This window comes from Anomalospiza imberbis, chromosome 27 (genome assembly GCF_031753505.1).
Source record: "Anomalospiza imberbis isolate Cuckoo-Finch-1a 21T00152 chromosome 27, ASM3175350v1, whole genome shotgun sequence".
Classification (NCBI taxonomy): domain Eukaryota; kingdom Metazoa; phylum Chordata; class Aves; order Passeriformes; family Viduidae; genus Anomalospiza; species Anomalospiza imberbis.
In genome coordinates, this window is record NC_089707.1 from 3,119,223 (window position 1) to 3,147,218 (window position 27,996).

The 27,996-nt window shown below is 59.0% G+C and overlaps 3 protein-coding genes across 8 annotated transcripts; 1 reads left to right on the plus strand and 2 right to left on the minus strand.

Annotated features, from left to right (window-relative positions):
- Window positions 1-30: 30 nt before the first annotated feature.
- POLRMT (RNA polymerase mitochondrial) lies at window positions 31-14,488 on the minus strand. 2 transcript variants are annotated; one of them, XM_068173789.1, is made up of 21 exons: window positions 14,185-14,488; window positions 13,072-13,167; window positions 12,151-12,779; window positions 11,709-11,839; window positions 10,521-10,707; window positions 9,947-10,096; window positions 9,664-9,831; window positions 9,164-9,334; window positions 8,518-8,757; window positions 7,504-8,283; window positions 7,092-7,214; window positions 5,332-5,454; window positions 4,264-4,443; window positions 4,074-4,160; window positions 3,691-3,804; window positions 3,067-3,116; window positions 2,697-2,795; window positions 2,303-2,375; window positions 1,762-1,844; window positions 1,310-1,389; window positions 31-735 (listed from the first exon to the last, which is right to left on the minus strand). In XM_068173789.1, exons 1-21 carry the CDS (start codon window positions 14,462-14,464, stop codon window positions 686-688), a joined length of 3,894 nt encoding a protein of 1,297 aa, XP_068029890.1. In that variant the 5' UTR covers window positions 14,465-14,488; the 3' UTR covers window positions 31-685. The 2 variants fall into 2 exon arrangements, with proteins under 2 accessions (XP_068029890.1, XP_068029891.1); XM_068173790.1 differs by lacking the exon at window positions 14,185-14,488 and adding an exon at window positions 13,729-13,900.
- FGF22 (fibroblast growth factor 22) lies at window positions 14,439-18,355 on the plus strand. Of its 4 annotated transcripts, none has more exons than XM_068173798.1 (3): window positions 14,439-14,676; window positions 17,457-17,560; window positions 17,801-18,355. In XM_068173798.1, exons 1-3 carry the CDS (start codon window positions 14,439-14,441, stop codon window positions 17,993-17,995), a joined length of 537 nt encoding a protein of 178 aa, XP_068029899.1. In that variant the 3' UTR covers window positions 17,996-18,355. The 4 variants fall into 4 exon arrangements, with proteins under 4 accessions (XP_068029899.1, XP_068029900.1, XP_068029897.1 ...); XM_068173799.1 differs by having other exon boundaries at window positions 17,804-18,355; XM_068173796.1 differs by having other exon boundaries at window positions 17,457-17,556.
- On the minus strand, window positions 17,867-27,996 carry RNF126 (ring finger protein 126). Of its 2 annotated transcripts, none has more exons than XM_068173793.1 (9): window positions 27,841-27,996; window positions 25,116-25,174; window positions 23,791-23,854; window positions 23,060-23,301; window positions 22,441-22,509; window positions 22,288-22,357; window positions 21,980-22,073; window positions 21,426-21,541; window positions 17,867-18,020 (listed from the first exon to the last, which is right to left on the minus strand). In XM_068173793.1, the coding sequence occupies exons 1-9, from the start codon at window positions 27,913-27,915 to the stop codon at window positions 17,988-17,990; spliced, it is 822 nt and encodes a 273-aa protein (XP_068029894.1). In that variant the 5' UTR covers window positions 27,916-27,996; the 3' UTR covers window positions 17,867-17,987. The 2 variants fall into 2 exon arrangements, with proteins under 2 accessions (XP_068029894.1, XP_068029893.1); XM_068173792.1 differs by lacking the exon at window positions 17,867-18,020 and adding an exon at window positions 20,383-21,200 and having other exon boundaries at window positions 27,841-27,994.

The window sequence follows — 27,996 nt, forward strand, 5'->3', positions numbered from 1 at the left end:
GCAAAGATTTCAGAGGACACAGGTCCCATCTTGTATTTCAAAAAACATTTTATTTACAAAATTATACATGTTGACCCCCAAATTCGTGGTTTTTCCTGCCTGAGCCCCTGTGAGCAGCAGAAAAACTCATCCCTGGAAAAGAGAGTGAAGAGCAGAGGCTGCACTATGGAAAGTGAGGACAGTGCCCAGAGCTGGAGCACAGCACAGAGCAGCACCTGCCCTGTGGCCAAGAGCAGGGCTGGGGCTCCTGCTGTGGCCAGGTCAGTTGCCTGCCCCTCCAAGTGTGAGCCTGTTGGTGGAGAGGGAAGGAGAGGGACAGCACCTCAGGACAGGCAACAGCCAGGCAAAGGACAGTGCTCACAGCACTGGGGTGAGGGCTGAGGGCAGCCACCCTGCCACCTCTTCGCCCCCAGCCCAGCGCTGCAGCCCTCAGGAGGTCTTGGTGCCCTCTCCCTGTGCCGGGACAGCAGTGACAGCAAACAGTGCAGAGCCCCTGTCCCCCACCAGCTGCTCCAGCAGAGTCAGTTTGCCCCAGCCCCCAGCACCTCAGAGTGAGGCAGGGCTCTCGCTGGGCTGGAAGCTGCACCTTCTTCCCTGGGAGATGCGGGACAGAAGAGCATTGCAGGCCAGTGCCCAGCATGGCTGGAGGTCCAGAGGTATCCCAGGGCCCTGTGGGCTGCCAGGCTCAGCTGAAGAAATATGTGGAATCCATCACTTGCTTCAGGTTGAATTCACCTGAGGGAGCAAAGGAGAGGTCAGAGGAGAGCAAGGTGAAGATGGACAGGGAGAGGGAAGTGGCTTCAGTGTACGAAGGATCCCTGCCCCTGGACTGTGCTGCCCATGGAGCCACTCCACACAGAGGTCAGGCAGAGCCAGATGGCCTGGCAGACACAGGGCTGAGGGATTAGAAGGAGTTAAACTAATTGCCTTAATCCCATTGCATGTATATCATCTAGATCCTGGCAATTACCATGCCGAGTCCCTCGCTCCCATCTCCGAGCAAATGCTCATGGTTGGAAACAGATGGGAGCAGAACGAGAGCAGGATGGGAAGAGCTGGGTCAGCCTGGGGGAAATCCCAGGGATTCAGCGAGGATGGCAGGGAGCACTCACAGGAGTGCTACAGGGGAATGTGGACATGCTGGACTGCTCTGCCCCATGGCTCTGCAGTCCAGCACAGGAGAGGAAACCTGATCCAAGGAGACAGCTCTGGCTTTTTGCCTTTTGGTGGTTTTGGGGGACACTCCATCTCATTCCCCTTGTCTCCAAACCACTCCTGAGCTCTGCATGTTCCTGTCCCATGCTCCTACCTGTCCTGGGGACATTTGACAGCTGCTCCATCAGTCTCTTCTGCCAATGGGCTATGGGCTCTGTGCTGGAGCTGGATGAGCTAGAAGGAAGCAAATGAACACAGGTTATCTGGAACCAGGCACATCCTCCTCTGCTCCCTAGTGCAGCCCCTGACAACATGATTCAGCTCTTCCAAAACAGACCATGTGCCCCAGAGTGAGAGCAGGAGCCCAGCCCCAGCCCCAGCAGCCCAGGGCAGCCCCTAAGGCTGCTAAACCCTCCTCTGGTTCTGCAGCCAGAGGGTGCAGAGCCCTGGGTTTTTACACAGCTGTTGGTGGTGATTTGGGTGTTGGGCAAGAAGGAAGGACAGCTTCCCCCCAGAGCAACTCCCAGGCAGGTGACACAACCTGTGAGCACCTGGACACGACCTCTGGGAGGTGGAGGGGGGGAAAATTCAACAGGTCATGAATACCTGCAATACTTCTCCAGCATGAACTCAGACAGATCCTGCAGAATCTTCTCACTGTGCAGAGCCACAAACTGCTGCCGACAGACCTGACCAGGGAGACACCAGTGAGGCGCAGCTTAGCAGGTGTTTTCCCTCCTTCCCCCAGTGACAGGTCAGAGGTGAGGGGCAGGGAAAGCAGCAGGAGTGTGAAGGGGGTGCTGCCAGACAAGGGTGAAGGGAATCAACCCGGGGAGATGTGAAGCAGAGGTCGACCCTCATTAACACAAAAGCCTTTAGGAAAGACCTAGGGCAGGGCAGGGGCACTGGCTGCCAGTGCTGTGTTTAGTGCCTGTTTCCACACCCTCCCCACGTACTCCCTGCAGAGTGGGAGGAGAAGGGGCACCAAGAAATCAGCTGCGACCGCCAGCAAACATCCCAGGTTCACCTGACCCGGGTGAATCAATCAGCCTATGGAGCAAAGCCCAGGGGAGGCGAGGCCTGGCACGGGCCCAGAGCACAGATCAGCAAGATCTTGCTCACAAGGGAGCCAGGAAGACACTTTTACCTGGTTCATGACATCCACGGTGAGCGCGTGAGTCCAGTAGCAATCGTGGACTGAGACGAAGGTCAGGCCCTTCCTGCGAGGAGGCAGAGGTGCCATGAAGCAGAGACCCCTCTGTGTGATGGAACCACCCCACACAGAACCTCTGGCTGGGACACGAGCAGGGACCACACAAGAGGGGGACTCCCTGCACAGCAGCTTTTCAGAGGGAGGTGGCCAATCCCAGGTTCTCCCTGTCCCTGTCCTGCTGCCTCCTTTCCTTCTCTGCCAGGAACCCCAAATGCCCACCCAGCAGGGACTCCTCAGTCCCATGTGGTGCCCTGCCCCAGCAATATTCTCCCAGGAGAGTCCTGAGCCACAGAAGAGCCACGTGAGAGCCCAGCTGCCCACTCCCTACCTGAGGCAGTGCAGTGCTGTGAGCATCATGTGTGTGGAGTCCAGAGAGTGGATGAAGTTGGGGGGAAAGGCATTTTTCTGCTTCACAGTGTCAGGTTTCCTGCAGGACAAAGTGGGGCACAGAGGAGCTGGGGCATTTCAAGGCCAAAGATGACAGCACTGGCACAGAGACAGTGCCACCCCAGCCTGGGGGTGAGGGGGCTGCCCTGAAGGGCCCCAAGGCCCTGCTGCTCTGTCCAGCTTTCTGCAGCTCAGGGGCAACAACAGGAGCTCTGGCACTCCTTGACAGCTTCCCTGATAGGAAGGCCTTGTCCTCAGAGCACAGGCTGAGGCCAGCAGGGGTGCAGTGCAGGCCATGGTTTTGTACTTACTGGCTGCTGTTGGAGTTTTTCACACTCAAGCGCTGCATGCCACAATTCAGCTGTGGGGAGAGGGGGTACCAGCTGTCACCCTGCACTGCCTGGCAGCACGGTGGGCTGGGCACTGCCCCACGCTTCTGGAGAGGGGCCTGTGCCTTTCCAGGGTCTCCCAGAACCATGTAAGCTGCCACTGCCCTGTGACACTTTGCCCATCTCCCCTCCCGAGGCTGCTGGCAGGCATCTGAACCCCTTCACCCTCGCAGGGTGAGTTGGCCCGAGAAGGGCTGCTGGAGCTGGGCTGGGGGCTGTGAGTCAGCACAGCAGCACGTGGGAGGTGACAGCAGCGAGACTGAGTCACACGAGCCCTGAGGAGGCTCTCAGAGCGGGGAACGGCCCGTGCCCCAGCTGCCTGAGTGGGATGGAGCCACAGAGCTTCCTCACCAGCTCACCCACACACTCCAGGCTCTGCAGGGAGCCATGAGGCTGCAGGATGTGCCTGCACTCAGGGATCCTACCTGCTCTGCAGGCTCACCCACCAGTGATGCCAACCTGCCGGGCCCTAGCCTGGCTGCCTTTTCCCTGCTCCCACCATGGCACGGGGAGGGTGGGCCATGAGACCTGACACTGGACACTCACCACAGTGGATCTGGAGCGATAGTAGGGCTGGATGATGGGGAGCCCCAGCGGTGTGACCCACTCCACCGTCCGGCCCGACTGGGCGATGAGCTTGGCGCTCTCGGTCAGCCAGTTCTTCAGAGGAGGGGAGGAAGCAGTTGGAGTTAGTGTGGAGCTGGGAGACCCCATCCCCTCCCAGCACAGGCCAACCTCACTCCTGCCACAGACCGTGACAGGCTAGTGCTTACTGGGGAGTTTGGTACAATCCCACACCTCTGGGCTGGGGCAGGAGGATCCTCTCTGGGCAAGCACAACCATCTCTCCCCATGGAGCATCCCCTTGGCTATGTATGAATGGACCAGGGAAGAGGAGAAAGTGGAGGTGAAGGGCAACAGGCTCCTTACCTGGATATCTCGAGTTGCTGAGAACATCTCCTTGATGCTGTTGAACACCTGCTTCACCAGATAATGAGATGCTTCCCACAAGTACTCCTGGCACAGACCAGAGGCAGAGCCATGGGTCATACAAAGGGACAGCCAAAGACATAGAGGAAAGCGACAGGATCCAGGGAGGGGGGACACAGAGGAATGCTACCTCGGGGAACTCATCAATCTCCTTGAGGCGTTTCTCTATCTGCAGGCGGCCCCCGTAGCGAGTGACCCCGTACACCACCGTCATCACCGTCTGCTTCACCACCTTGCGGCTGATGAAGCCCTGCAGCACCTGGGCAATCTTCAACCCCCGCTCAGCATCCTTCTTCCGAAACTCCTCCACCTGAGGAGAGTGCCTCTCAGTTAGGGCTGGCATGAGCCGTGCTGGCTCGAGCCCCCTCCGTGGCTGGTGGCCTGTGGGACCCTCCCAGCTGTGCACTGCCTGGCTCAAGCTCCCATGAGGATCCCCGCAGTCCATTTTCACCACCCTGGTTGAGAGAAGGCACCTGCTGAAGGGATCCAGCATGGATAACAGGGCCTGCAGAGCCTTCCCTGCTGCTTCGGCACTGTCCCTTGGCAACTGGGTTGTGCCAGCTGGGACAAGGACACAGCTTGACTGTGGCTCAGAACCTGGGTTCTCCTGCCTGCCTCCCAGTGATAACCAAGCAAGCCCTGCACCTCCATGAACTCTTCCTGCTCTCTGGTGTGGTGCTGCCTGGATAAAACCTGCTGACACCCAGATGGGAGATGCAGGGTCCAATGCCAGCTGAATGAGCCTCTCAGCACTCTCCCAGTGGCAAGTTTCACATCACATCTTGACAAAGAAACCAAAGACTTCATAGCAGGACCAAGGCTGAATCTCTACCCACTCCCTCCAACTCAGCTCAAGGAAGAAAAAGCTCATAACCCATGGGACAGCCAGCTGTTACCAAGATGAGGAACAAACACACTACTCTCTTCCACCTCTCCAGCCTAGTTCTCCCAGGCTTCATTCAGGACAAGTGAGGACAGCAGAAATCCCAGGGGATTTCTCACAGCCACCTCCATGAGGACAGGTCTCCAGTCACAACCCACTCGGGGACAGACAGTCCCTGTCTCTGCCCAGCTCATGCCTCCCCAGCCCCCTGCACACTCATCCCCACCCCTCTCCTTGGGAGTGGGAGTCACCCTGTGCACACCAAGAGGAGGAGGCAGGTCCAAAAGGACCCCGTGTGTCCCCACAGTGCCTCACCTGCTGGGCCACTGCACTGTAGACATCCTGAGGGAGCCCACAGGGCACCAGGTTGACGGAGGCAGCGCCGCTGAGATCCCGGCCGAGCGCTGCATAGTGCTGCAGCCCATTGCAGGAGCCATCCTGCAGGAAGAGCACGAGGGAAACAAGGAGTTAGCGTGTGGGCAGAGCCCTGCTCATCTGCCCCCTCCCCATGCACAGGTACCCTGGGCTCAGGTGGTCATTATTTCCACCCCTTCTTCAGAGCAGTGACCATTTGCCTTCTGGCCAGGTTTCCTGCCTGGATCCATCCCTAAGTATTGTGACGTGTGAGGTTTAAAATCAGAAACCTCACATCACCACTTTGCGGGTTTCCAAAGGCATCAGAGCTCTGTGGAAACATTGAAAACCAGAAAATTGGGAAAACACCGAATACATCTGGGATGCTAAAAGCAGCCCCAAGAACCAGCAGTCAAAGCAACCTCAGCAGTGGGATCAGAGGCAGGAAAAGGCAGGCCAAGCCAGAGATCCCTCAGGAAGCCCCAGCTGGCTCTGCAACTCCAGACAGCTGCACTGCCAGCAGATGAAAACATCCCTCTGACAGAAACCAGCTCCCACCCAGATTTTCCAAAGCTGCATCAGAGGCACGGTGAGTGTCTGCCACAGCAGCTGCCCTCGCAGCCCTCCTGGAACCAAGAGCAGCTTGGGTGAGACAGGCAGGACCTGAATGATGGTGCATGAAGATCTTGGTTCTCCCCACACCGCACTGGCAGCGATGTTTCTCACAGACGTGCTGCTGGTCCTGGCCCCCTGTGCTCACAGGGAGCCACAGCTTCTCCAGGACTGTCGGGTTCCTCAAGCAGGGCCCCCTTTCTCCTGCACCCTCTCCCCACTCCCTGCAGTGCAGAAAGGCAGCGCCAGGACCTGACGGCTCCGTTAATTGAGCACTGATGACTCAGGCTGAACCAGACTCTGGTACCCTCCAGAAGAAGTCCTTGCTGATATTTCATTAGCTGCACCCTCCACACACCCCCAGCTGCTCTCTTGACCTTTTGCTGTCATAAAAATATCAGACCTGACTGCCTCATTCATATTCCAGGCTATCACTACTGGCAGAAAAACTGCTGCCCTACCCACTCAGTCATGGCCACTTGATCTCCTCCTAAGAGAAAGGAGCAGCCACCCCTTACCCATGGCCACTATCAGCCTTGTCCCTGTGCAGTCAGGGAGGACAGGTGCCTTCAGGGAGCTGAGCAGCACCTGTGCAGGGACAGGGCACATGGTGACAGGCCACTGAAGGTGGGGGACAACCACCTCTCTCCCCGTGCCCTTCCTCAGAGTTCCAGACCTGCCATATTGGCTCTTGCAGAGCTGCTTGGCTTCAGCCTCGGAGCAGGAGTGGAGCAAAGGCCTCCAAAGCACAGCTCCGAGCACTCCAGGCAGCCAGGTGTTGCCCTGCTGGGCCGAATTCCAGTCCTGATCCTGTGGCTGCAGATGGTGACACTGGCCTGGCCCTCACCCTGCAGCAGCTGCCAGCGATCTCCCAGCTGGGTTCTGCTCAAACCAAGGGAAGCGAGGCAGCCCTCGGTTGTACCAGCTCATGGATGGCTGCAGGCAGCAGCAAATCACCAGAGTTCCCATGCCAAGATGCCCAACACTGCATTTCCATTCCTAAGAAAACCCAGCCACGTGGAGCAGGGATTGCAGAGCTGGAGATCTGGATGCTCCTTTCCTGCCCTGCTGAGCCTCACGTGGGCCGTGAGGACCTGCTGGGCTCCTACCTGGTGAACTGGGAAGTGAGAGATGTAGGCTGCTGGATCTGGGGACCTTGAGGCTTTGGCGATTTCCATACAGCATGCCAAGGCTTGCCAGGGCTCATCAGTGTCCATCCACCACTTCCTGCCCTGGGAATGAGAAAGCCCAGGCTGGTGGGAGCAGGCAGTGCTCCTGTGCCCCTCAAATCACAGGTAGGAGCCCCTGAGCACCTGGGATACGCTGAGCAGAGCACCTCCTCCCACCATGCCTCCACTTCCCTAGTTTTACATCATGCCTTCAGACAGAAACAGGTTATTTAGGAATCTCTGCATTGCTTTCTCCCTTTTTGCCTCTCAAAAGTCTATCTTTCAAAATGTTTTTGCTTCAAAATCGATTCTGATTTCCATTTTATTTCACTTCCCAGAAGCTCCCACATACCGTGAGCGGGCGGTCAGCCGAGTCCAGGATGTCCTCCATGATTTCATTGGCATACTCCAGCCGCTCCTGCAAGGCGTTCTTCTTCTTCAGCCCTGTCAGGTTGATGAGGTGGATCTTCAGCCAGTCAAGTCCCCTGGGCCCCAGCGGCCTCCCCTCTGCGAAGAGCAGGATGGCCCGGGTGACATCGTTCCCCAGGTGGTTGAAATAGGGCGGGCACGGGTAAGTCCTGCCACGGAAGTCCATGTTGTGAGGGAACCAGAACACCTTGTCCCTGACGTAGTTGGCGATGGAGAGCTTGTAGAGCGCGTCCATGCGCAGGCTGTGCATCTCTGCAGTCTTCTTCTTGCACAGGAACACCTCGTGCTTGAAGGACTTGCTCCAGGTGGAGGAATTGCTGGAAGGAGTGGGAGGCTTGGGAGCCTCAGAGAGGGGGGGTGGGATGTCCAGCTTCTCATCCCCTTTGTCATTGAAGATGGAGATGATAATATCCAGCACGGGCTGGTTGATCTTCCAGGCGCAGTTGCCCAGCTGGTTCAGGGCATCCAGCACGGGGTGGAGGTTCACGAGGGGAGACTGCTCCAGGAGCAGCTGGTGGTGGGTGGTCTCATCCATGAAACGCATCAGCTTGGTGTCGTTGAGGACAAAGGCACCAAAACTGGGGGAGGTCCAGGGCACCGGGGGGCACAGCATGGGCATGGCAGAGGAGTTGAAGGTCAGCGTGGTCTCTGCAGCGTTTGACACAAGCTGAGAGAAGATGGGATGGGGCCTTATCAGCCCAACCTGGAGAGGAGGATCAGCAGCAGAGGATTAGGGCTGGAGTGTGGAAGAGCCTGTGGTCAGTCAGCCATTCCACAAGGATCGTGCCAAGTAAGGAGAGCACCCACACAGAATCAAGGGCTCCTCAAAGCATCCATGAGCAGGAATGGCAGCAAGGACAGAGAAGGGCCTTGCAAGGGTCTGGTTTTGAGGAAGGGGTATCCTGCACAGCCCTAGAGCTCCAGGGATGAGGCTCACCTGCCAGTTACTGTAGAAGGAGTAGACGTGGTAGAGGACAGGGATAGGCTTGGACTCCAGGCGACGATTGAGGATGTTCCTGGGCACCTTAACAGCCTTCACCAGGAGCTCCAGCATGTGCATGCCCAGGCGCATGAGGAGCACACACGGCCAGCTGCAGGTCTTCAAGTTCAGGGAAGGCCCAAAGCCTGCTTCTGCCACCAGCTTCTCCCAGTATTCCCGTGGCATGTACTGTTTAGGCTGGGAGGTGGAAGGAGGAAATGGAGTCAGCTGGAGGGGATCAATCTGAGATGTGGCTTTGAGGACTCTCCTATCTTTGTGTCCCCAAAGGGCCTCCCTGATCGGGGTGTTTGGGGAAGGAGGGCTGAGGAGGCTGGGCTGAGCCCAACAGTGAGAACGGGAATGGTGGCACTGCAAAGTCCTTTCTCTTGCCACACCCCAGTGCTGACACCCTGTCCCCACAGCATCCTGCCCCTCCTGCCCAGACTGCAGACCTGCCTGCCTCAGCTCTGAGAACAACCTGCTCCCCTGGCCCTTGAGGTGCCCAGGGCAGTGGCCTCAGCCCCTTTGTCCCCTCTTGTCCTCTCCTGCGCTGCAAAGCTCAGAGCTTTCCTGCATGGGACTCCTGGCTCCAAGGGATCCTTACCTGGCTGTCATTTGCCAGCAGCTGGATGTAGTTCTCATAGATCTTCTGCACCTTGTCCAGCTGGCCGCTGCGCAGCTTCCTCTGGATGATGTACCTGTCGTAGACTTTGGAGCCCAGCTCCCTGGCCAGGACTGCCAGGGACTCACCTTGTGGAGACAGATCATTGAGGATCTGAGAAAGGGGACGACAAAAAGGGTCTTAGGAAGGAGGAACAGAGAGACATAGCAGAGAGACAGAGCGGGAGTTAAAGCTGCTGTGCAGGGAGCACAGAAAGATGCTGATTTCCATGATACTGAACAGATGGTGAGAAAGCAAAAACAACCAGGACAGAGCATGGATTTCTCTGGCTGCTCTGCAGAGGGAGCAGACAGCCTGCAGCTAATAACCTGGTAAACCTCTCAGGAAATTCCCATTTGGCTCAAGTAGGACATCAGTGCTCTGTGACAGCCCCACGGCTGATAGTCCAGCCCCACTCCTGGGAGGGTAGGGCAGGCTCCTACCTGCAGCATGATGTCCACATAATCCTCATCTGGCAGCAGACACAGGTAGGGGTAGAGGACGCTGTACTTGGACAGCCTCTTGGGCCTGGCCATGCTGCGCTTGGAATTCTGCAGGGCCTGGAGGATGGCGTTGTGCCACTGGGAGCGGAGGGTGCCCAGCAGCTCACGCTGCAGGGAAAAAGAAGGAAGAGAGCTGGTCAGCATGAGCTGCCCCCTCTTTGGCTTGTGGACCCTCAGCTCTCACCCACAGGTCCTGAGGGCTGCCCCAGACCCCTGAGTTTACCGCTTTGATAGCCTGTGGGGTCAGGGGCTTGGCTGCCTCCACTGACTCGATGGTTATGGTGTTCTTCAGCTCCATCTCCAGCTGCTGCTGGAAGCGCTCCTGCAACTCCTTCGCGGAGAAATGCAGCTTGGGGTACGAGGCCATCGTCTCCTGCAATGGGAGAGAGGCAGTCAGTGCCAAAAGTGGGAGGAGGAGAAGCCACGCTCATTCTCCCAGCTTCCCTGCAAGAGGAACAATTGTGGTACAACTGTGGGCTGAAAGCACCTCGCTGGGACCTCTGGATCCAGAGGTCTCTGGCAAACAAACCCCAGAGGCTGCTCTGCTCCTGTGTTATGGCCAAGCACCTCCCCAAGCACCCCCTGCCATGCATGGAGGCCATCTCCAGCCCCCTGCAAGCCCTCTGCTTTGCTGTTCCCCTGTAAGTAATGTCATTCATTTGATGATTTGTGGGGGCTATTGGGCAGAGATCAGGTTAAAAGGTTTTTTCTTGCTAGCCCTCCCCTGGGCTGTACCTAAGAACACCTGTGAACACCATGTAGCCAGCTTCAACACCTCCCCGAGGGCTGTGGCTTACTCTGGAATAGAAGTCCTGGAGCAGAGAAGACTTGCAGATCTTGGGGCTGGGTGGAGGAGGCAGCTGGTAGTTGGGCTGGACAGTCCTGATGGCCCACAGCACCATCTCCTTCTCATCTTCCTCAAACAGGCACTTTTGGAAGAGCTCATCCACATGGAAGCCACTGTTGTTCAGCTTCTGCAGGTATCTGAGGAGGGGCAGACAGGACAGGCTCGATCTTCCCCAAGGGCCTGAGCATGCTGTACAGAAGCTGCCTCAGCACAGCCCATCCCACAAGGTCACCACCCGCCTCAGGTTACAGGGATCGGGTGTCCATCCTTCAGCCTGCACCACTGCAGAGCTTCCTGGGCGAGCTCCGGGCACTGCGGGACCGAGCTGCCCACAGGCAGCCCCACAGCCTGTGCTGCACTGACACAGCTCCACACCGTCCAGCAGTCACTGCCTGCCCCCTCAGAGACACCTGACTGGAGACATTCCCCTGAAGGCATCTAGAACGTGTCAGCAGCCAAAGGACAGAGAGACCAGTGACACATCCCTGAGGTTCAGCACTAGTGCATCAGAAGCTTTCTGCATCTTCTGAAGAGGAGCTGGCTGTGCCTCCAGCCCCAGGCACTGCCCCTAGGCCCAGCCTGCGGGATCTTCCAGGGCTCTTTCAGCTGCTCACTTTAGTACTGACACTTTCCTGTCCGTTAGGCTCCGTGAAATCTACCTGAATCTCCTGACCAAGGCTCTCTGGAGAGCCCTGCAGGAGCCAGCTATGTGACTGAGCCTACCAAAACAGGCAAACTCCACAGAAGTGTCATAAAAACGGAGGATCCAAGCCATTCCCACCAGGCAGCAACGGAGGGGCCAGGAGGAGCGAGATGCCTGGAATGGGTGTGGAACCCAGGAGTCCCTGACTGGAGAGGGCCTCTCCCAGCCCAGCTCTGGGGGGAACAGTGCCTGTTCTCACCTTCCACATCTCCTCTCCATGCACAATCTCAGGCAAACTCCCCAGCAGCTGGGGTGGCAGAGAGGGTGCTCTGCCCACACCAAAATCTGGCCATGAGAAGTGGCTCAGAGCATCCAGGTGGGCACGCAGAAGGGGCAGCTCTTCCTGACCCCAACTCGCTGCACCTCCCAGTTCTCCAAGCACAGCATGTGGAGCTGCTGCCCCTAAGGCTCAGCAGCACCTGAGGCAGGTTTTACCTCAAGATGGCTTTGGGAGGTGACTGGTTCCGGCCCATGCACTCCAGGGCCACCGCGTAGGAGTCCAGGTTGGGCTGGAGGCCGGCAGCCTCCAGGATGGAAAACAATCGGTCCAGGCGATTCAAGCAGCCCTGCAGGTGAGAAAGGAGAGAGGCTGTGTTCACTGAGAAGGGAAGGAGGCTGTGGACACTGACACCAGCAGCCCCAGAATCACAGCTCCACACCCCTCTACTCCTGGTTCAGATTTAGTCACGTCTACCCTACCCTTTCCCCACTCCTTCCTTCCTCTCCAAGCCACCTCACACGGATCTGTGGCCTCATGCCAGCTCAGTCCCCCTTGCCAGAAGCACTGCTTGAACACTTGCTGAAGAGGTAAAACCAGCTGGAGGCTGTTCCTCACGAGCCAGCCCCTCTCTCACCCGAAGCACCCACAGCTCGGTACCTTCCTGGCCCAGATGCGCATCACGATGTTGAAGGCACCGGTGTCCAGCACCTTCCTCTTCGCCGGAGAGCTGTGGCACAGCAGGAGGTACCGCTCGGCCTCCTCCGCCTGCTGCAGGAACAAGAAGCACTCCAGGTTGGACTGGATGGTCTGCTGCAGCACCTGTTGGTTACTCTTGTCCTTTGGCATCCTCTGAGGCCTCTTCAGCTCTGCAGCTTCCTTCACTCCCACCACCCTGGGCTTGCTGTGAGGGCTGCCAGAGCTCTGGTTCCAGGCAGTGGCTGCTTTTGTCTTTGGGATCTTTGGGCTCTTCATGATTTTTGCTGTGGGTCTGGTCTCTGCCTTGACCTCTACCTTGGCCTGGCCCTCCAGAGCCAGGGAGGCAGCACTGGGCAATTCCTGCTTCATCTTCAGCTGCTGGCTGCACATCTCCTTCTGCAAATCTTTGGCCCAGGTGTTGGACCGGGCCAGGCCATCACCCCGTGCCCTGGGAACGGGCTGCTTCTCCTTGGGGCCAGGGACCACAGCCTCCTGGTACTTGTCATTGTCCAGTGCAGCCAGTTCCACTTTGCTGACCGTCACCTCTGGGACGCTACTGCCTTGGAGCTGCTTCGCTCGAGCTTTCAGCACTAGTGGGAAACAGAGAGGTGATGGGAGATGAGGCACAGCAAAAGGCTCTGTCCTGTCCTCACTCTGGAAGTACCAGGATCATGCTCAGAAAAAAGGGCTCACACAAGAACTTCATCCCTCCTCGGCCAGCCCCGCTCCAAAACAGAGATACCAACCTCTGTCTGAGATCTACCTGCAAGCTGGAGCCCACCCCAGCATCCCAGGAACCCAGCAGTGTCACTGCCAGGGAAAAAGCAACAGCCCAGGCTGGTCTGACTGCTGTCTGCTCACTGCAGCTCTCCCAGCACTCACCTTCCAGCAGCTCTGACCTCTCACAGGTGCCATTTCTGTTTGCCTTCTCCTTGGTGCTGGCAGAGGAGTAGCTCCTGAAGATTCTCCATGGAATCCCTGCCGAGGAAGAACACAAAGGTGTGGGGGTCAGAGGAAGTTCACACCCTCAACCACTCCCTGTCCCCCACTCTGCCCCATGGCCCCAGCTGGACACAGTGGACAGAGTGAGCAAGGGACGTTTCTCAGCAGCAGCACAGGAGGGCAGGAGGGACAGGGACACCCCTCAGCCCCTGTAACCAGAGGCTCAGAAGGAACATGACCCCAGGGACACCACAAACCCCAGCGCTGTCAATGGGGTGGCAGCACCCCAAAACCCCCAGAGCAGGCGGACGCTATCCCACAGCTGGGACAGGACCCAGACCCCCCGAATCAGTCCTTTGGAGAGCAACAACATCCCAACACTTCCACAGCCCCGACTCTACCCCTGGGGTGTGCTCAGGACGCAAAAAGACCCTTCCATCTTCCAGGTGTATCCCAGAGAATGCTCAGGACCGTGGGACGTCCCGGCCCAGCTCCGTCCGCACACTCGGGCCGTGTCCCGGTCTCCTCGTGTCCCCGCCGGTCCCTCCACACCCTCCCGGTGCCTCCGTGCCCCCTCCGGTGCCCGTTCCCGCTCACCGGGCCCCCTCAGCCCGCCCGGGCCCCTCAGCACCGCCCGCAGCCTCAGCAGCGACATCCCCGGGCCACGCGCGCCGCCGCGCATGCGCCATCCCGCCGCGCCGGCGCGGGGCACGCCGGGAGCGCGAGTCCGGCCGCTCCGGACTACAGCTCCCATGGGGCAGCGCGACCGCGCCCCCTGGCGGCCGTGGCGGCCCCGACGGGGTGGGTCGGGACGAGCGCGGATCCCGGGACACGGCGGAGCGTCCGGGCGGTGGCGGAGCCCGGGGAACACGGTGGAGCCCGGCTGACCCGCGTCTCTCCGGCTCGAGCTCGGCGTGTCTCGGGTCGGGCCACAGACGGACACCGCCGTCCCCAGGTCCTGGGTCACAGCAGCCCCGCGCCCTCCACCTCTCCCCACGCTCTGAGCCCGCGGCGCTCGTTCCTTGCCCGCCCATCGCAGCTGACGGCGGATACCGGAGTGTGCGGTCCCCAACCGGGCGCCCCGCGGTCGTAGGCGAGTGACCGCGGCCGGTGACCCGGGACAGCCGTCGGGGTGCCGATTTATGAATGGGAGGCACCGCCCCAGTCCCCGCCCCGCCCGTTCGCCGCCGCCGCCCCGCCCCGGGCCGCCCATCCCTGGCCGCTCGCGCCGTCGGGGCCGGTCGCCGGTCGCCGCCGTGGCCATGGCCCATCGCCTGTTGCCCGCCTGTCGCCCGCCGCCCGCCGCCATGAGGCGCGGGGGCCCCGCCGCCATCGCCGCCTGCCTCGCCGGGGCACTCGCCGTGCTGGCGGGGCCGGGGCCGGGGCCGGGCAGTGCCACCGGGACCGGCCGGCGGCCTCCCCGCAGCTACGGGCATCTGGAGGGCGACGTGCGCTGGCGGCGGCTCTTCTCCGCCACCCGCTTCTTCCTGCGCATCGACGGCAGCGGCGGCGTGGAGGGGACGCGCTGGAGGGAGCGGCCGGGCAGTGAGTGGGGACGGGGACGGGACCGGGACCGGGACGGGAACGGGGGAGAGCCGGGATCTGGGGCCGCCCCCCGCCCACGACGGGCGAGAGCGCGATCCCGCCGGCTGCCGGGGCTGCGGCGGCGGCGGGCGCTGCTGGAGCTGGACCGGGGCGGAGGCTGGACGGAGGCGCCTCGGGTTGGCGACGGGAGCCCTCCATGCCCGGCCCGGAGAGAGCCCGCAGCTCTTCCCTCCGGGGAAATCTCAGCCAAAGTGCCCAGTCCTCCGGGGGCGCGAGAGCGGCGGGTCCCCGCTGTCCCCCGGCGCTCCGGGAGCGCAACCGGCGCCGGCTGCCTTCACCCCCGTCACTGCACTGTGGGAGCCATGAGAGGGGTGCGGACACCGGCGAGCACTGCCCGGGGACCCGACGTTGCTTTCCCAGAGGCTGGGGTGTCCTAGGGCGTCTCTCGGGGTTCCTTTGTCCCATCTCGTCCTGCCGGATCGCGATGCCCCCCCTGCCTTGCCTTCCCCATGGACTGGAGGATGTGCTCTTTCCCCACTAACACACTGGGGGAGAAAAAGGCTGAGGGGAGGGGGGGGGTGTAGGAAGTTTTGCGGTGATGCTGGTCCCAGAATGGGGCATCTGTCCGATGTGGGACAGCAGAACATCCCTGTTGGAGGGGACCATGGAGCAGCCGCTGCCTGCAGAGCAGGTTGGGACTCAAGACAGCTGGGTGGGCAGAGTGACAATATCCCCAGGAACGTGGCAGTCACTGTATCACTTCAGCAAGGCTCAGGGCTGCAAGTGCCCAGGTATCAGCCACCCATCGGGGTGCAGGGTCGCAGCCCCTGGGACAGGGATGGGGGCACCAGGCTGGCAGGACAGCAGCTGGACGAGGAGGGGGATCTTGGGGGCCTTGGAAAAGGGGATGCCTGAGCATCCCGCAGGTGCCCTGACAGGGTGTTGGGGTTTGGGGTAGGAGGGCTGCAGCACTCCCAGCCATGTCCTGGTCCAGCGGGGCCTGCCCTATCTCCCAGCAGCCACAGGACATGGGAGCCAAGCCCAGCCCAGGGAACCCTCCTGTGGTGTCGGAGGCTGTCGGGAGTCCCGACCAGGCACGTTGCCAGCACAAAGCACCTCAACACGTTCCCTCGATGGTGTGGCCATGGGACCTGGCAGGCAGAGCAGCTCCGGGCTGTACATGAGGTTCACTCTGCTTATCTGTGCGCGCCTGGGCTGGGCGCGGGCTCTGCTCCACAGCCCTCGCAGAAGCTGCCGGACCAGCCCCACTGGCAGCTCTAGGGTGGCGGGGGATCTTCCAAGGACTCCCCCACCTCAAGCCCTGCATCTGCCCCAGCCTCCTCGAGACCCCTGTGGGGCTGAGTGTGAGACTGGGAGCACTGGGAGCTGCCTCTGACCAGGTACTGGCCAGGCACCTGCAAACAAAGGGCGGCAGAGCCGGCCCGAGCACTGGGAACAGAAGGGGGTTATTTTTAGAAAAGCGCAAGTCCTTATAAATAGCAGCAGCTTCAGACGGTGATCAAGTGGGACGGATTCACAGGCATTCGCTCAGCCCTTCCCCTCCACAGCCCTCGTCAGTGGCTTCCCGTGGCAGCACTGAAGCAGCTGGGATGAAAATCCCGGGGGAGCCGAACGCTCGGGAGCCCTCAACTGCCCCAGTGCTGTATCCACCCTGTCCGCCCCCAGCCTCCCGCAGGCAGGTGATGCCCGGGGAATGCCAGCAACGCCGGGACGTTGATGAAAGCCCTTGCCCAGCGGCTGCAGCCCCCATGCTGTCTGTGTGTCCTCCCACGCTGTCCAGCCGGGGCAGCCCCTGCAGTGGTGCCCAGTGGCAGATCCTGCTGTGGCTCCAGCCCTTCCTGCTGCCCTGCCCACATTGCTCTCACTGGACATTCCTTCTCCCCTTCCCACTGTGCGGTGTGCCTGGCGGGCGGCAGGGCGGGCAGCGGCACTCCGGGCTGGCCGGCGTGAGGCAGTGCAGGAATCCAGAGGCCCCGATGATGCTCTGGGTGTTTCCCGTGCCAGAGCCGCTGGTCTGACCACATGCCTTTCCCATTAGCGGCCGAGCCGGAGCTCGGCGGTCGGGGCACACACACGCCAGCCCAGCTGTGGCTTCACAGTCCGGCTGCGGCCGCCCCCCCGGGCTCATCCTCATGTCCTGCAGTGCTCCTCCACCTGCCAGCCCACAGTGCTGGGCACGGGGCCGCTTGTCCTCGCTTGTGCCACCAGAAAATCGGGCATCCACGGACGGCACTGTCCTGGGCTATTCCTGCCCCCGCAGAGCTCTGCCTGCATGCCTTCGTTCACCATAATACGATGTGTGCTGTCACTGCCACCCCCATGCACACCTGGCCCTTTCAAGAGCCACGCCAGCCTCAGTGCCCTGCGTGTACCGGGGCCGGGCGCTGCGGGAGGCGGATCAGGTCCCCAGGGCACTGCGGGCGCGCTGGGGATGGATGAACGGGCAGAGCTGCCAAAGAGGGGAGGACACAAATGAGATTGTGCTTGGCATCGCTCCCACACAGCCCCGCTTCAAGTGGCTGGAGCCGGGGAGGAGAGGAGTAAAGATCAAACCTTCCTTGGATCAGAGGTTCCCCCTCCCACTGCCAGCTTGGGCTGCAGCCCTTGTTCCTCTGGCTGCTCTGGCTCTGGATGAGGATCAGCAACTCCATCCCTCTGGAGGGACACTGTGGCCACCACAGTGGCCACATTGGGGCAGGGCCCCTCAAGGAGGTTGCCCGTCCCTCCCTGGCTCATGCCGTGCTTTCCCTGTCCCGCAGGCATCGTGGAGATCCGGTCGGTGCGTGTCGGCGTCGTGGCCATCCGGGCGGTGCACACGGGCTTCTACCTGGCCATGAACAACCGGGGGAGGCTCTACGGGTCGGTAGGTCGGACGCTGCCTCCTGGGAGGGACTGCACCAGAGTCAGAGGCTCAGGGCAGAGTTGGAACAGGGTCCTGGTTTCCAGTGCCCTGACCTGCTCCCCAGCAGGGGACTGCACCCACCAAGCCCCTCTGCCCCCTGGGGACCAGAGAGGAGCCAGGGTCCTGCCCTGCCCCACTCTCGGGGTCCGAGGGGCTCAAGCTGAGCATAGCCACCCCTCACTCCCTTCCCTCTCCTGCCAGAAGGAGTTCAGCCCCAACTGCAAGTTCACGGAGCGCATCGAAGAGAACGGCTACAACACCTACGCGTCGCTGCACTGGCGGCACCGCGGCCGCCCCATGTTCCTCTCGCTCAATAGCAAGGGCAGGCCACAGCGAGGGGGCAAGACACGCCGGCAGCACCTCTCCACACACTTCCTCCCCATGCTCGTCAGCTGAACACCGTGGGCAGCTCCAGACGGTCCTGTAGGAAAAAAAAACCAAACAAAAAAATGTTATTTTATTTATGTACATATCTATTTTTTGCTATTTATTGCTTTATTTTTAATGCACGGCAGAGGAGGGATATGGAAGGCAGATGCTCCAGACTCAGCCGTGCAGGGCTGTGGCTCTCCCACTGTTCCCAAATTTGCCCTAAACCAGGACACCCCGGCACAGAGCCAGTGTGGTGGAGCCAGGGAGCGTGACTGGAGCAGGGGCCAGGATCTGCTAATAGCATCTCTGCAGGGCTGGGATGTACCAGCAGGTTGTCTGTGTCTGAGCTTCCGTGGCAATTAAAGCTGTGTTCATGGTATGGAACAGGAGCAGGTCTCGGAGCTTTGATGGTGAACTTGGCTTGGGATGGGAGGGATTGGCTCCCGCGTGGTTGTGGCTGCAGCCACCAGTGTCATCTCTGCTGCCACTGGCAGGGAACCCAGCTGATCCTTTGCCACATCCAGGTATTCATCGACCCCCACCCACCCTGCAGGAAAACAGCCACGGTGGCTCAGTGGCACAAAGGAGGGAGCAGGAGGAGCAGGAGCCAGCCCAGATTCTCAGGCAGACACAGCTCCGGGGCTGCCCCTGGCCACAGCCAGTGCCAGTCAGTCCTGCAGCCCAGCGCCGCATCCTCATCCCCAACAAAAACACAGCTGGGACAGTGGTGAGGACCAGCCCCTCACCTGGAGGGCAGCATGGCCAGGAATAGCACCTGCACCTCAGCCTCCTGGCCAGGGTACATCCCTGCACCACCTCACGCCTGCTGTGGCCAGGCCCAGCATCCCGGTCACTGTCACGTCAGACAGAGCAATGGCCCCAGCAAAAACCACCAAACTCGTTCCATTTCTGACCCAACCAGCTCCAAATGAGTCTGAGAGGGAACAGCCACTGTATTAACCATGTGGTGACTGTGGTGAGCCCCTGCCAGGTGGGCAGCAGCTGCCATGCACCCACCCGGGACGTTGCTCGGCCCACTTGAAACCCATCTGAGCACTGCTCACACATGAGAAATCATTCCCAAGCGCCTGGGGGAGTCAGGAACCCAATCACAGCTGAAATAGTGGGAGAGGGAAGGTTTTTCCAGGTCTCTTGTTTTGGTGACTAAACAGCAAAGCCTCTCCTCGGTGTCGGGTCAGCCAATGGACACGTGCAGGTTCAGCCAGGACCTTCTTGCTGCCACCCACCTCACCAGCCCAGGCTTCTAGCTCAACCCCTGGCAGAGGATGAGCCATTAACCCCGACACACCAGTCCCGAGATAAACCCTCCTGTGAGATGAAAGGCGCCGCCACACTGCCCAGCCAAGCCGAGGAAGAAAAACAGTCCGGGCAAGTCGTTCCCTGCCAGCCCCCGGCCCTGGCACAGCTGGTGACACTTCCTCCAACAAACCAACTTCGTGTGTTCTGAAATGGCCCAAGACAGACAAAAGCATCCTTCCCCCTCCTAAAAGAGGTCCATATCTTCTCAGGAAGCTCATGGAAGAGCCAGGTCCTGGGGTGATGCTGCTTTAGAAAAGACACCCAAGCTCTGCTGCAGCCAGCACCTTCCCCAGCAGCCCCAGCCTACTCCCAGGGCCCCAAAAGCCGAGGAAGAGGCAAGGAACCCCCCAAACTGTCAAACCCTCCACCCACTTCCCTGGCAGCTCCCATGGGGGAAGGTTCTCCCTTGTCTGCTCTGGCCTCTGCCACAGAGCAGTCCCAACATGCGGTACCATCACGGACCCCCAGCCCTCTAGGAAACCTCCTGACCACCTCAAGTCCCTGTGAGGGGAAGGGGCTCCCAAGTGATGGATGGTGAGAGCTTCTCCTCTCATGCCTCGGGGCCCAGGAAGCAGGGACATGGCAGGGAGTCACTGCCCGCTCTGGTGACATTCTTGTCATTCTCCAAGCTCCAGCTCTGTCACAGAAACCGAGTCACAAACATACCTGGATATTTTTCTCTCTCTCCTTGTTTTAATCAGCTCTATTTTTTGTAGCTTTGCAATACATTTTTTTTTTTCTCCAAAATGTTGTTTTCCTGGTAATTACTCGGTCACAATGAGATTTGCTGGTCCTCGTTTTGCTGCACACCCAGTCCTGTGTCGGCCCAGCAGAACAGCCTGCCCTGGCTGTGAGGGGGGCAGGACTGTAGGGGGAAGAAGGTGTAAAAAATAGAAAACACCAGGCGAGGATGCTTCCAGCTGTGATCCTTGGCTACCTGTGCAGTGATCCACAGGCTGGCAGTGGCTCCCAACGGAACTCCCAGCACGCAGGAGGGCTCAGAGAGGCCCAGCCTGTCCGGGGAAGGCAGGACAGCTTGGTGGCCTCAGAGCTTACCCTGTAGCTTTCCTCAAATCATGCATAATGGCTCGCAGAGCTGAAATGTCCATTTATTGACAACAGTAATAATTTAAGATTATAAAAACCCCTTTCAGTGTTGAGTATCAGCGGGCGAGGTTATAAAGAGAAATAAAAGGGACTCGAGATGGGACAGGGAAAGATCCCAGGGTCTACTTGAGAGTTCCTGTTTCAGTGACAGCTATTCGTCCTCCCCAGATGGTGATCCTGGGGGGAGGCAGCATCCTTATACTTCCATTTTAGACGTCAATCTCCAAAGCAGAAAAGATAGTATCCAAGGGGAGGAGGAGCAAAAGAAATAAAAGAAAGGGATCTCAAATTCAAACCCATACAAACACCATTTCCATTCGGGATTCAACCACTCGCTCAGCACCTCGGGGTTCCCAGCCGGGGAGCGCAGCAGCCTCGCACTGCAATGGGTAAAGTCCACGCAAAGAGGATGTTTTTATTGACAGACAGAGCTCTTTCCCCCCTTTTTCATCACAGAACTTGAGGCTTCTCATCTCTGAAGGACCCAGAGTCTCCGTGTCTTCAGAAATCAAAAGGAAATTCTGGGGGCACTGCTCCTGCCTCGTCCCCTCCCCTCGCTCTGCTCTGGAAGCCCCTTTGGCTGCTTGTGGTGGCCAGGGAGGGAGGGGGAACAGTGGAAGGGCCCCGGGGACAGAGGGTGCGTTAAGATTCATGAGTTGTTCGATGAGTTTTCATTACTTGGTGAGCTGGAGGAAGAGGAGGAGGAGGAGGATGACGAGAAGTTCATCCCTGTGAGTCCTGGGGGGTTTGTGGCAGTGTTTTGTCCACTTAAACTTTTCCGGCAGACGGGACACGTGTCATGCTTTGGGGAGCAGACAAAAAAACAAAACAAGAAATACGGGAAACGGGATTAGAAACACAACAGGGGAGCAGCACTCGAGGAATGGGCTGGGATGACACTCCATCCTCTGACCACAGGCTGCTTGTGCTCAGGCCTCATCATAGAGGTAGGAAAATATTTACAGAGGGGAGCAGGACCAGACAAAGCCCCCAGTGCTGCACACCCCAGGCAGTGCCCCGCACTCACCTGCTCCAGCCACGGGACGATGCAGCCGTCATGGAACAGGTGATTGCACGGTAACTGCCGCACGTTCTCCCCGACTGTGTAGTCTTCCTTACACACAGGGCACTCCAACCCGGAATCTGCATGGCATAGGGAAAGCCAAGCCCAGCTGAGCAAAGGAGGAGAGAATGACAGGCAAAGCCCCCGACTCAGGGCTCATCATCCCTCTCCCCTTCCCCAGCACTGCTCCATCCCTGTCAGAAGGAAAGCTAAGTGCTCTGCAGTCCCCACATCATCATTCTAACTCCCCCTACCCAGAGTATGCCTCATCCTTCCCTTCCCTTCTGCTTTTCCATCTCTGTCCACACTGAACCTCTCACAATCTCCCCAGGGCAAATCTGTCCAGCCTACACTGCTCTTTTTTTTGTGTGAGTGTAACAGAGCCCCTTCAGCTCTCTGCCTGCTTTGAAATGTTTTATGCCTCAAAGGTACAAACAGACAAAATTCAAGTCCCAAGAAAACATTACAGAGAGTTCCAGTGAGCACCCTGTGCACAATTCCATGGAGCAGACACGTACCTACGTGCTCCTGTGTGATCTGTATGGTGGGGAGGGCCTGGATCTTCTCTTTGTCCGCTGGCGGCGGTCCAGTGTTTTCAAACTGATTCAGTAACTGGAAAAACAACCAGCCAGGCAGGCAGAAGAGAGAGGTGAGCTCAGCAGCACACAGAATCCACTCGTTTCCTGAGCCAGGGCACCTGGACCCCGCACTGTGGGCCCCTTCCCATTTCAGTCCCCCAGCCCCTCATTCCCTGCACCACCACAGGAGCTGCCCCTGCTGCAGCACTGCACAGGAGGATGGAGACTGTGGTGAATCCCAGTTTTACCTGTGTGATAATCGCATCCAGCCCGTTGGCACCCCAGGCGTAGTCCATCGGATTTGAGTGCAGGACTCCCCTGAAGAGCAAGGACAGCAAGTGAGTTCATCCTGGAGCACCAACGAGACACTGTCAGAGAGAGCAGCACATCCTCCAACTCACCAAGGGCCCAGGCCTAGGTTTGGAATTGTGGTCGGTGCAATAATTCCATTGACCAGCTGCTGGATAATTCTGAAAGAAAAAAAAAAAAAAACAGGATTGTGTAAGAATTAAAGTTTGCTGGCTCCCAGCCCAGCACCCCAGCATGGAGGGAGAGATTGAGTAAGCTGAATACTACACATTGTTGGGGGCAATTAAAAATACCCTACAGCAATTGCAATGGCAGCTTAGGGAGTGATCAGCCACTGATAAAGTTTCAGTATTTGATTCATAAGGGGACAATTCCTGACATGATGGTGAATGGCTCCCAGGATGCACTTACACAAACACTGTCTGCTGTTCTCTTTTGTTTCCCCTCACAGCAAGTACAACATTTTTGCAACACCTGGCAATGACCAGGGAATATTTTCCCACTACAGAACAAACTCCCAAGCACAGTCCATGTCACCACTCAGCTGAAACAACCCCAACAGACCCCAAGCAGGAGCTGCCAACAGGCTTACGTGGGACACAAATGGCACCCATGGCAGTTCTGGACAGCTTTGGAATGATGCTCCCATAAGCCAGGAGAAAAGGTGAGAAACAACAGGGTTCCCTGCTCAGGGGCCAGAGTGGTTCTCACCCTTCCAGCGTGGGGACGCCCTCGTGCCTGCCCGAGGCTCGGCGCGTGGCCAGGCGGGCGCGGGGCTGCCGGGCACCGTAGCGGTGCCGGGACTGGTGCTCACGCTCCCGCCGGTTCTCCGAGTCCCGGTTGTCTTCTGGCTGCGCGTTGGACCCGAAGGGAAACTCAAAGCTGTCGTCAAAGAACCCGAAAGCAAACTGGCCATAGCCCGGGGGCAAGGTGAACAAGTGCTGATCCACGTTCTGGAGGGAGGGAGGGAATGCAGAGAACGGACTGTGACAAGAGGAGGAACGGCCCGCGGCTCCCACGGTGTCCCTGCAGCTGCCCACAGCCAAGCCCAGGCCTGGGGTGGCGCTGGGACCAGCGCCCTCGGCAGCAGCTCGGTGAGGAACAGACACTGGAACTGCACACAAAGGCAGAAATAATCACAGTTCCCTGGTTTCTCTTTGGTGTGTCACTGCTGCTTCCGAGCTGAGGCTACTGCATAGCAACACACCCAAATCCTGCTGAGCCCCCTCACGACGGGAATCAGCTGTGAGTGATGGTCCTATGTAACACACGCAGTAAAAATATGGTATGTGGAGATTTCAGGAGCAGCATGTGGAGGATATTAATTCCTCCTTTCCAAATTCTGTCATGATCTGGGAAACGTTTAAACAATGCACTGTTGGAAAAATACTCAATCCAACAGCAAAGCGGAAGGTGTTGGAAGAGAGAAAGGACTTGCTCACCTCAAAAGGATGCCTGCTCTGATCAGTGGCTGACGTAGAGGAGCTGGTCTCATTGTCAGCATTCCTATGGAGAATGAAGAGCACTGGTAATCTCATAGCAGCTTCCAAGGCTTTTCTGCCCCCCTCCCATCCCAGGGCAGAGGCAGCTCAACAGAACCTGGTCCTCCCTCAGCTGCTGATTTTCTAATTGCCCAGATCAATCTTCCCTCCCCAAACCTTTCATTTTCCAGCATCCCCACCCATTTTTCCCTACCCTATTAGAGCTCACAGGCTGCAGAGAAGTGCCTGAACCACGATGCCAAGCGAGGATTTTCCCCACAATCCATCTCAAACACACCAGCTAATCCTCCAGAGCCCCAGGAAGACTTAAGGCACAAACGCTGATCGCTGTGACCCCAAGACACAGAAGTCTAATCTTGAATCAAAGGAACTTCTCTACTGCAGAGGCACGTAACCCAGCAGCTCAGGATATTGGGAAAACTCTAACTGTTGTCTGCTTTCAGAGCTGCAGGAACATTTTCTGCTCAGAACCAAGCTTTGCATTTATGGTACCAAAACCGCTGAGATTCAACAACTATGTGACTCTCTCAAGGTCACAGGGAATCACCAAAACAGTCAGGATCAGCCAGAATGGATTTTCAGGCTCCAGGGTTGGTGGTCAAACCAAACATCACCTGCCCAGTGCAGAAGCCCCAGGCCATGCACCACCATCAGCAGGCAGCAACACCCACTGCCCTGGCCCCTGCACTGCCCACAGCCTGTCCTGGAGCTGCTCACAGCTGGGGCCCCACAAACACGACTGAAACATTTTAAGACATTCCTGCTGCTCCTGCCACCAGCGGCAGCAGAGCGGCACAGAAACACAGACCTCACTGCTCCAGGGCAGAGTCCAAAGTCTCAGCCACAACATTTTGCTGTTCATCCCCAACACAGTCACTGCTTACACTGCGGTGTCCGTGCGCTCACCATTCCCAGATGCCTCTCTCTGGGGTTATCTCTGCCCTGATGACTCAGATCAGGTCAGAGCCACCACAAAGCATGGGGAAAGCCTCCCTACCACTTCTTTATGTTTGTCTGAAATCAAACCATTCCTGCCCCACCCCCCAGCTGAGACACTGGGCATTCAGCATTGCCATGGCAGATTGGCCTGCGCATGCTAACTCTGCCAACAAAGCACTGTATTCCAAAAGTGAGGAAAGATGAGCTAAAGCTGGGGCAGAAGCAATAGAAACGGTGCATTTTATATCAAACATTGCCTTTGAACTAGGAAGAGAGCAAAGTAACCTGGGCTCACTGGAGCACCAGCCCCTAGGGCAGCACATTACCTTGGCTCCTCAGGAAGCTCTTCAATAAAACCAGACTCACAGCGTGGGCAGATGTAGTCCTGCAGGAGAAGAGACACCGGGTGAGAGAAGGAGATGGCACCTCAGGGTGTGACAGGGTGGGAGGTCCTGCAGTCTGCAATCCCCAGCACATGCCATGGTCCCAGAGCCAGAGTGACCCCAAACCCCAACATTTGCCTTCCTGAGCCACTGAGGCCAGAGCTCGGCCTGAGCCTGTGTGAGCTCAGCTTAAGAATGATGAGAGTGATGCTGATTAATTCCCAGTACAGACACAGCATTAGGTACCAGCTGATGCAGCTCCAGTGAAGTGAAAGTGAAAACCCCCAATGCTCCCTGTGCAGCAGCCCTCAAACTTTGGTCCAGCTGCGTGTTTTGGGGAGCAGGAAACAACGCGGGAATGGCAGCAGGGACTCAGCAAGGTCGTGGTGCTCGGGGAGGCTGAAGGGTCCTTGTCACCAACACAGCCTTGGGTTCACAGCACACAGGGACACTCCGGGTTGTTGTGCAGCCAGGACCTCACACTCCCTCACCCAGAGCTCACTACAGAGACCAGTCACCACCCCTGGCCCCTGGCACTGAGCATGCCAGGACAGACAGGCTGAGTGTGCAGCCCCTGTGACAGCCACCTCCTCACGATTCCTGGGGTTAGTGAGGAATTTATCCTCTACAACCTGTCCTGGGCAGAACAGCCCAGAGCACTGGAGACCCTGAAAGGGAACTGTTTCACTTCCCAGTGCTCAAGAAGCAGCACTGAGCCAATCCCATCCCCTACCCCATGCTGGGCACACACCACCCCAAATCCCTGTGCTGGCAGAGCCTGGCTCAGCACAGAAGGCATTTAAGAGCTTCTAAAAATAATGGCATTTCCTTTTGCTGCTGCGTTGGAATTGGCACAGCCCTGAGCCAGACTGAGGGATTCCCCCAAGGAGCTGAGGCTGTTGATAAGGCCCTTGGGGTCACTCCTCTGGCCCCTACAGCTGACCCCAATAAGGCCCCAAGGAAGGAGCACAGCTTGGAGCCCTTGCATGTGCCCCGTCTGCCCAGGGAGATATGGGAGCTCTGAGCTCAGGAACTGGGAGAGGTGGCTGCTCCCTCTCCCACGCAGGACTCCCTGTCTGCTGCTGTGGAACAACCATGTCTGCACCACTGACACCAGCTCTGAGCTCAGGGTCTCCTGTGTGAGCACACAAAACCCCCTCTGCGTTGCTTCCCACCAGCACAAACTGGAGGGGACACACGTGGCATGGAGGCGAGTGACCATGGCCTGAGCACCCTGCTCCAGGGAGCTGCTGTGTGTTGTGTGTGTGCCTGTGAGCTCCCAGCCAGCTCCCAGCACAGGGATCAGCACATTCCTCTGCAGCTGGAACAGCACAAATGTCAAAGTTTGTTGTTCCTCGGGCTGTTTGAGTCCCTTTGGCAGCGCTGGTTACTGCGCCTGCAGAGGGTGAGTGAAACCCGGGTGAAGCCTGAGGGAACCTGGATCCCCAAAATAAGCTCATGAACTCACAGACCTGAGTCCCCAGACACTGGACCTGCTCCCTGCCTGGTCCTGTCTGGCCAAGAGTGCCCAGCTGGCACAGCCAGGTGTGCCCAGCCAAATGCACACAACCAGATGTGAGCACAGCCCAGCACGGGGTGTTTGAACAGAAATAAAGAACAGATTTTCTGGGTTACCTCCTGGCTCCTGCCCGCAGCCCACGTGTGCTCAGCTCAATGAGTTTGCCCTCACTCTTACACATGAGCTGGGAGCCCCAGCATGGCCCACCCTGGCCCGAAGGAGAGGGCAAAAGGACAAATCACACGTCACAAACCAGCCACCCCCGGCAGGCACAGCTCTGCTTGTCCTCAGAGGCTTTTCAAGTTGAGTGCCAGCAACCAGCAATGACTTTTGGGACAAGGTGCTGTGAAAAGTGTCAGGATAAAGAGACCAGCAGCACTCTCCAAATCACATTTAACATCTCAGGAAGCCAAGCAGGGGAACAACTGATCCACCAGATCCTCCCCAACAGCCCACACTCCTTTTCCACCCACACCAGGACGAGCTCCACACACACCGGATTTTGGTGCGTGATTAAAGCACCTGCCCAGGTGCCTACACAGCACTTCTACCTACGTATTGCCGTGCACCTCCCTGCGCCCCAGCCGCCCCCACCGCGGGGCTTTTGTCGTGTTCATTAAAAGACGACCGGGAAGCCCCCACCGCCCCGCGCTGCTTCACCCGGCACCGGATGGATCAGGCTGCTCGGGCTGGGGGTGTCACAGCTGGGCCCGGGGGTGTCAGAGCCGGCCCAGACCGACTCCGCGGTGGAGCCCCGTCGCTCCCCGTGGAGCGGCCGGAGCGCTCGAACCGCCGCGGGCCCCCCATCCGGGCACAACAGGGCCGAGGGCCCGTCCCGCCGCGCCGCCCCCGCCGCGGCTCGCCCAGCTGCTGCCCCTCGGCCATGCTGGCCCGTTCCCTCCGCAGACCCTCTCCCCTCGTCGCCGCGGCCCCGTTCCCTCGCTACGCACACCTCCTCCAGCCCCTCTCAACGCCCCCCAGCCCCGGTGCCACGGGCGGAGCCCCACAGGGCAGCCCCCGCCTCCCCGCCGCTCAGGCCCCCTGGGCCCCTCAGGCCTCGCCCCCACGTGCCCGCCCCCTGGGGGCCCCCGCCCGGCTCTGCCCGCGCTTCCGCCCTTCCCCGGCGGCCCTCCCCGGTCCCCCGCTCACGGGCAGGCGCGGGGCGATCTCGGCCGAGCAGCAGTGGCAGAAGAACCGGCCCGGCTGCGGCGACGCCTCCGCCATCTTCCCTACCCGCCGGCCCCGCCCCCCGCGCGCGCCGCGGCGCCGACGGCGGCCGAGGGGGGACAGGGGACAGCGCGTGGC